Source organism: Lethenteron reissneri, chromosome 42 (genome assembly GCF_015708825.2).
Source record: "Lethenteron reissneri isolate LAM-NWPU_2019-01 chromosome 42, ASM1570882v1, whole genome shotgun sequence".
Classification (NCBI taxonomy): Eukaryota; Metazoa; Chordata; class Hyperoartia; order Petromyzontiformes; family Petromyzontidae; genus Lethenteron; species Lethenteron reissneri.
This window is the reverse complement of record NC_083820.1, coordinates 6,034,916-6,043,154: the sequence shown is the minus strand read 5'-3', so window position 1 is coordinate 6,043,154 and position 8,239 is coordinate 6,034,916. Positions and strand designations below refer to the sequence as shown.

The 8,239-nt window shown below is 47.4% G+C and overlaps 1 protein-coding gene across 2 annotated transcripts in view; it reads left to right on the top strand.

The window, feature by feature from the left end:
- The first annotated feature begins 341 nt into the window (after positions 1–341).
- RPN2 (ribophorin II) overlaps positions 342–8,239 on the top strand; it is a 28,296-nt gene continuing 20,398 nt past the window's right edge. For both annotated transcript variants that reach the window (XM_061569217.1, XM_061569216.1), the window contains exons 1-6: positions 342–396; positions 3,476–3,654; positions 4,247–4,342; positions 6,386–6,561; positions 7,187–7,262; positions 7,954–8,088. In XM_061569217.1, coding sequence (XP_061425201.1) covers positions 384–396; positions 3,476–3,654; positions 4,247–4,342; positions 6,386–6,561; positions 7,187–7,262; positions 7,954–8,088 — 675 coding nt within the window. In that variant the 5' untranslated portion in view covers positions 342–383. The remainder of the gene's footprint in view (positions 397–3,475; positions 3,655–4,246; positions 4,343–6,385; positions 6,562–7,186; positions 7,263–7,953; positions 8,089–8,239) is intronic.

The following is an 8,239-nucleotide window of genomic DNA, read 5'->3' as shown; positions in this document are numbered from 1 at the left end:
TAAAAAATAAATAATAAAAATAAATATTATAGAAATTATTTTTTTTACCTACGAAAAAAACCTAAGAGTATGAATCCTTGCAGTCACGAAAGCTCCAAATCTAGAACTATTAGTAGCTATTGCGTAACAAACAAAGCCTTTTCGATCATCGCAAGGCGGCATTACACCCATTTGAATTAACGAGTAAAATTCTCAAAAAGTTATTGGTGAGCTGAAATCACAATTATGATAATAACGATGAGTCGTTTCAACCAATCACAGCAGGGGGCCACTGCACGTCCCTGTCATTCACAAATCCCCCCCACCCCCACTCCACCCCCTTCTAGCACTTCCGGGTCAAAGGTTCCAGCTTCCGGTCTCTGGCGTCAACGCAAGCGGCGACGATGCGCGCTTCAGGTAAGTGGCTCCGCGGCTGGCTCGTCTCTCCAACACTTCCCGGCAGACGCCGTCCGAGCCGCAGCTCGTGCAACGGACCCTTGTGATGCCGCCGCTCTCTGCGGCCGGGTTAATTCGTTCGGCGGGCGCAATTTTTAATTCATTGTAACCATTGCGGCGCTTCTAGTTTTTTACATTGAATCGAAGCCTCTTTGTAATCCATAGTTCTGATGGGCGTGCGCTGTAACCCCCCCCCCCACCTCAACCCTCACCCCCCATTGGCTGGGTGCGTTGTCACGTGGCGCTGCTCGCGGACCAATGAGCGGCGGCCGCGCGCGCCAATGTGAGCTTAGGAATGTGGAGGGGGCTCGTGGAGCGCCGTGATTGGCTGGCGGGCTGCGTTTCTTGGGTTTCCACGCGGCTTCCGCTGTCGTAGCGAGAGGGCCCAGCACGCCCAGTGGCAAATCCGTGCGGTCATTTTTTTTAGACGACGTTTCGGTCAATGGCCCTCCGCTTTCATGGGTGCGCTATAAAGAAGGCACGTTGCCCGGAACGTCGCCGGTTATATGCGTCCTTCACTGTCTTCCTCGTATGGCTGGTGTGGAGCAACGGCTTTTATTTTTACAATGGGGTGGTTGAACTTGCGTTAGGAGTTGTAGTAGTGGAGTGTATCGCTGTGATGACACCATTCATATTTAATAATCTGACATTGCATCGTTATATAAACCATGGTCTTCTCTGGGTGACCGCAGTCACAGCGAGATTCTATGGAGTTTTTCCTTTATCAATTATTGATTTTCAATTTCTCCATTAAGTGTCCACATCCGCCATGGTTTGTGTGAATGCGGTTTGCAGTTGCCCATAAGTGTTATTGATGAACTTGTTGAGTTCTTTTTGTTGCTTGTGCACCTCTGCCAACGCAACAGCATCAACTAATTAAGAGCCTTAATATTGAAACCGTACGATGTAGCGCTCGATATGTAGCGGTGGTTTTGAGAGGGGTTCATCCAGCAGTGGATTTAACTTTTTATGGTGTAGCGCTGATGGTGATATGATACATCAAGTCTAACAATGTACACTTGCAATACAGGGGTTAAGATGATATCCTCAAATGACCATTTGTGCTTATCTCCCGTTTACATCCCTGAGATATCGTGGATATTCCACATTCCTATGACTGAAGCCAGTTGTTCCATAGGACAATCACTGTTGACTTACCCACAATAAATTATGCCGATTTTATCAATCCAGGAAGGATAATGAGCTGATGCCCCCCCCCCCCCCCCACCATGTTATCAGCTGATACTAACAAAGCGAATTGAGTCTTACATTCCACTATTGCAATGCAGTTGTAGTTGTCAGCCCGTAGCTTCCCACTGTTGGACAAAGGCCTACCTCGTATTCAATTCCTTTCCGTAGCAGTTATTTCAAGTTTTAAGTTTGTTAAACCAGGTGAGAACTCAAGAGATCAGGATATCCTAGTTTGCAAGAGTAACCTGGGGCATCAGTCTGTCAGCAGGGGGCGATGATTGTGTAATCCCAATTTGAGTAATTCGTGGGTAATTTTCATATTTGGCATGCGAGCACACAATCACCTACTGTTACGAATAATGTCGCGGGATTTTAGGCGGCGTATAGTATTACGGCTATTACACCCACAGAAATAATAAGGGTGGCTGTTGGACTTTAAACATGAACCTCTGCAACAAGCGATGCATACCATGAATGCACTGCTGCTAGGTCATGTCCCGGCCCCTGTCCGGCAATGGCCACCAAACCTGAATTGCATTCAGACAAATAGCTTGGCATGAAAAAATAAGAATGGGTTTTACCCTTTCTGACAATGCACTATCAGAGCTATACATGCTCTGGTAGTGCATTGTGTTTGTACGGTTCGCCTTTTGACGTTCTCTGGTCTGACACTGGTGAGACTAAGCCCTAAAGAAGGCTGGCTATCGTGTAGGCCAATGAGTTTCAAAGACGGTGCAAACATTATCGGAGCATGTTTGTTTGCATGTTTTCCACAAGTACGTGTGGTTAATGCAGACTTGATTCCTTGCAAACGGTTTCTATTAGGTGTTTGAATATCTTAACATCTGTTTGAATTGCCAGAAAGGGTAAAACGTATTCTTATTTTTTTTATACTTTGATACTGACAAAAAGGTGCCATGAAATAGCATGGCCTTCATGCAGTTTATGTCAAATGTAAATTTTTGAACATACTTCAGTGCGAGTTGTTCAAAGGGGTGTCCAGAACCGGTTCAGATATAACGCGCTCCTGATGTCAGCCGTGGCTAGGAAACAAAACCCAGGTCATTGGGTTCATAGCGCAATGCACTAACCACTGCACTACCGCTGCACCTACTGAATATATACGGTATCGTAGTGCTCCTTAAAAATGCTGCTCATAGTAGTGTCTTTTTAAGTTAATGGGTATTAAATACGATTGTGTATCAGCATTCCACTAGACGGAACAGGCATTTAAAGTTGAAGGACACAACTAATGTCAGGCATATTACCTAATAGTGGGGGAATTTTCATGTCTAACAATGCATTTATATTATTTGCTACTTAATGCAGAATTTCATTTAGATGTATAGCAGATAGTATAACAGCAGATGTAACAATAAACTAACATAATATTACAAAATTATATTTAACATAATATGCTGGGGCTGTGGTATAGTGGTTAACATGTTGTGTTATGAATCTGGCTACCTGAGCTCGATACCCAGTAATTGCAAACATCAGGGGTGAGTGATAGGTGAACCGGTCATGCCAAATCACACTTAGATCGTTTTACTAATCCACACTAACCAGTTTGGGGAAGTATGGTCAAACAAGCCCTGTGACCTACATAGCGTGGGGAAGTCCTAATCCAGCACGTAATGGACAAAGGGTTGTAAATTATTACTACAAAGTTGTCACTTTTTTTTTTTACCATGGATGAAATACTGAGTTCATTCCAACTGTACGTGGCCATTTCTCAGTGTGGGCAAATCCCCTCGCAAAAAATATTTGAGACTCCCTTAACGGACCAGCTTTGCCAGCTTGTTATTTTTCTTATCACCTTTACCATTGTTATTGCGTGTCATTGCAGTACTCCTGCTGCCGCTGGCCCTGGCACTGGCCCACGCTGCCACCGCACTGCATTTCTACACGACCGGCGATGTGGAGAGGCTGCACACCGCCCTGATCCGGCCCTACAGCTCGCTGGAAGAGGCGTACCACGCCGCCACCGGCCTCGCCGCACTCGGCGAGCAGCTCCCAGACGAGCAGGTGACCTGGCCAGGATTAGGTTGAGGTCATGGTTGGGGTCGTTGACTTGTGAATTGTGTAGTCGTGTCCGCTTTGAGCTGCTGCCTCCCAACGGTTTCTTGGACAATGGTACTTAACTCAGTATAGGAAGGTCTGTTGTGATTATGCATTAATGTTTGAACAGCTGTTGTGATAGTTGTGATTACCCCGAACATTGGTACAGCTATTAGGTTAACATTTAAACTGAGAGCTTTATAAGTAACCTTAACATTGGGTCAGCATTGATGTTAACATTAATGTTGGGATAGCTCCCACGATAACTGTACCCGAACGGTACAGTTGTGAAGTTCACCATAATATAATGGCCCTTACATTAGATCGTACGCATTTTTGATAGTCTCAACTTTGAGACGGCTATCATCATTTTGGAAACGTCTGTCGTGATTAGTTTAAGCTGTGACGATAACACTTAGGCAGCGGTAATTTTATTATGAATTGCCAACGCTGTCCCTGAAGTTCCATTTGGCTCACAGAATAAACTTGGGTATGATGGCACACGCAGCAGTTACACTTTTTAATGAACCTGTGTGTGAAATTGCCATGTGTGTTGCAGTCTGCCTGCGAGTTCATTAATGCCGAGTTGGACCCCTCTGACGTTCACTCCGTGTTCTACGCAGCCCGGACAAGCAAAGTGCTCTCCGATTGCGAGGTACCTTCCTCCCCCAACCAGGTTCCATCCCCACCCCTCTGGCCAAAGAGCAACAATCCTCACCAAACCCCCAGGGCCGCATAGTCAAGCTAGTGTCAATCGTATAGCAGTGGTGGCCAAACCTCCTGACCCTGCGGGGCCGCATACTATAAAATCTTCACACGGCCCATAGCCACAAGACACGCACAGTGGTCACGTGGCCAATTTGCTCACGCTTGTGCTGTGGATTTATGTAAAATTCTCTGGGAATGCCCATGAGTGTCTGACTCTGCTGCCAGGGGTAAGTGCTCCAGGCCGCTCGCACTTGGGCATATTTTTTTATTATTCGAGTAAATTTACGTGGAGAAGTTGCAAATGGGCTTTGTTTCTGTCGAGCAACGCTTGAATGGTCCAAGAGCCCCTTGCGGCTCACGGCCTGTAATTTGGCCGCCCCTGTCACATTTGGAGCAACCTCGCAGCATTGGCAGTTAATTTGCATACTTATTTGATGGATTCTCACAAGCACAGTGCTATGTGCATGCATCGTGAGCGTAAGGAATTGACTGTTGTGATTAATTGACGCACCCATTACCGTGCGTGACAATATGAAATGATAAAAGCACCTATTTAAATAGTGCTTTGCAAAATGCTTTTCAGAGTAATTCACCACATAGTAATTATGACATTATTTTTACAGAGCATTGAGGTATCTATTTTCTGTGATTGTAAAATTGCTACGATTAAAAGACTCATGTCAGGCTTAAGTTGCGCGAACTGCAATCGAATAACTTTAAAGTAATTTTTACATGTACTTAAAGTACCACAAAGCGCAAAAAAGTGTAATTAAACTGCGCAATACAATTCCAGATGTATTTGAAACTAGTATCGCAATCGAGAGACATTGATCATCTTTGCGAGGAAAATTATATCGTGGCAAGCCGCATGCCCGTGTTCACCACGGCCACGAGGGGGCGACGTTGTTCCATCGCCACCGCTCCGTACCTCGCTCTCTTCTCAACGAGCCGGTACAGACGGCCAATTAGAGGTGATAGGACAATCGATCAATTAAACCGTCTGATTCGGATGTCACGTGGCCATTATAAACCAACGCTACGAGACGCCCAGAACCAAGACTTTATTGCAGGCACTCGGCGGTGTCTTCTCCGTAATTGTCATAGCCATTATGAATCAGTGCCCTGAGAGAGATAGAGATTTGGTACTAGGACTTGAGCCCAACATCTCCATATAAAGCAAATAACGATGCATCGGCAATTTTAACTTAATATGTATGGTCATGATGAGTGCGTGGCGTTAATTGGCTAATGGTTAATCACATTCAATTCCTTTAAATTTGAATTGGGTCACGTAAGCCATACAAACCATTATTGATTTTCCATTGACTACATACCAAAAAAATACGTACCATTTTTAAATGGAATCGTCATCCCGAAATTGTGCCAATTCATCGAACCCTGAGCAGTTAAATGCCTGCCCAGTGGTGTCATCGTGCTGGCTCACACATTCCTGCGGAGGGAGCTGGTAGGAACGTTGGGTTGCTCGGTCAATGGCCAGGGTCAACGGCGGCGTGGTGTATTCCGCAAATATGGCCGACTGTGAGGGCGGGCACAAGCCGGCGTGAGTAGGTTTAACGTTGAGTTTTATAAGGGCACCACGGGGTAACCAGTCCCTCCCCACCCAGCCCCACCCCTCCCAGCCCCCACCCAGCTCCCACCCTCCCCACCCAGCCCCTCCCCACCATCCCCTCTCCACCCAACCCCACCCCTCCCATTTTTGGATACACGACGGACGGACACAATAATCCCCTGTGGGCTGGTGTAACCAGGAGGTTCCTACCAGTATAACCCAACCGTTATGAGCCTCTTCCTCATAACGGTTGGGTTATGAGGAAGGGGCTAGCATTGTTGCAGAGCGGTTCGCACACGGCAGCGTGCACCCAGTGACCCGAGTTCGATCCTCCGCCAATGCTCTCTGACCCCCACATGGCTCTGCCATCACAAAAGCCGTTCTGACAATGCGGCGCCGTCGCGCTGTTCCCGGTTGCAGCTGTCGGTGAGCAACGAGACGCGCGAGGGGCTGCTGGCGCTGATCAGCGAGGATGCGACGGTGGCCGAGGTGGCGCATGCCGTGGGCGCCCTAGTGGCTCTCGATCTGCCGCTCTCCTCGCAGCAGGCAGTGACGGCGCTCGCCGTCGCGCTGGCGAGAGAGGACAGCCCCCCCGCGTGAGTCGCCAACCGCGTCCACTCCCCCCCCCCACCAGCCGTTGTTATCGTCGGCTTCGTGTTGAACGCGATGTCACCGCCAACAACACGTCTGCCCTGTGCCCCTTGAGAGGGAGACGGAGGGGACTGACTTCCGTAATTTGTAATCGGGGAATTTTTTACCGCCTGTCAAATAAAATTTGTCTTAGCGCTCGCAAATTATAATTAGGCTTCATGACAGAGGTAGCGCCGGGCTGTAATTAGTTTCACGCGTAACGTTTCACTTCGGTTATGTTTTTACTTCAATTAAAAGAATAAGGTGTTCAAGGTGCCTTGTGCCAGCTTCTCCCGCTACATTTGGCTATGAAAATTTGAGCAATGCGAGTGGTTCTATTCATTGTTCCACACCACTTCCAATTCATGATGACAGAAGTTAAATATTCTACTTGTTATACAGCACTAACAATTAATAGCAACAGCATCGAGGGATATCTGTTGTTAAGCATCATGACCAATTTATTATGACAGCAGCAGAGTTTCTGTTGTATGTGTATCCTTTGAGCTTTATTTGACGAAAACCTGGGTTGTGTTTGTGACGGCAAAAGACGATTCCTGTAACTTAGCCGAGTTGGTGTTACATTTTCAGGACGATACAGGCCCTGCTGGCTGCTTCCTACCTCTCACAGCAGGCCGACCTCAACCGCATCTATCAGGAGGTGGAGGTGAGCCATTCACCACACAATGCAAATTGTCTCCATATAGCCTTAACAATCTGTTGGGGCAAGGCCGGCACGGCACACAAGGGGTTGGGTGTTCAGCACCACGCCTGGCCGCCTCGGTTTCTCCAGTGGTGATGTTTACACATCACAACAGGTACTCATTTGAGACCAAGTCAACTTAGGGGAGGCCCAGGACCGGTTCATATAATGGTCACTGGTGTTGGCCATGAGCGGGAATCGAACTCGGGCCACTGGGTTCATAGCGCAGCGCGCTGACCGTTGCACTCCCGCTCCCCACATATCCGTATACAAACACACTCACATTTATCAGTACATATACAATCCATATACACACACACAATTCCATATAGACACAATAGATATACACAGCACATACAGTATATACACACACAGTATATACACGTATACACATTTATACAAGGACAAAGATCCCCTATACCCTTAACAGTGTTGTTAGCGAGCACCTATGAACAGGCAAAGGGAGGTGACAGCCACGATGGGGGAAATGAAAAAGAAGCCCCACAGTGCTGGATCATCACTGAAGATTCCCACAGCAGTGCACGAGACCACGCTTGGATTACAAGCTTACAAGTGGCTACGAAAACACCACTTGTTAAATCTCTTGCCTCCCGCGCATTCATTTGTTTTGGGGTTTTTTGTCCCGTGCTCGCAGGACCTGGTTGCTCGAGCGGACGAGCATGGGGGGCTCTACCTGCAGTTCGAGGAGGGCCTGGAGGTGACCGGGCGCTTCGTGCACGCGGCCTACAGCCTCGCCGAGCACATTGGCAAAGCGCCCAACATCAAGCCCGTGAGTAGTAGCATCTTCTGCGGCCGTCTGGAACGCTCTTCCTTCTGATATTAGGAAGCCACTGGAGCTCTGCACTTTTAAATCATCCAGATTGAAAACTCATTTCTTTAGAACTGCTTTTTGTGTTTAGTTTGTTGTCCTTCCCCCGCAC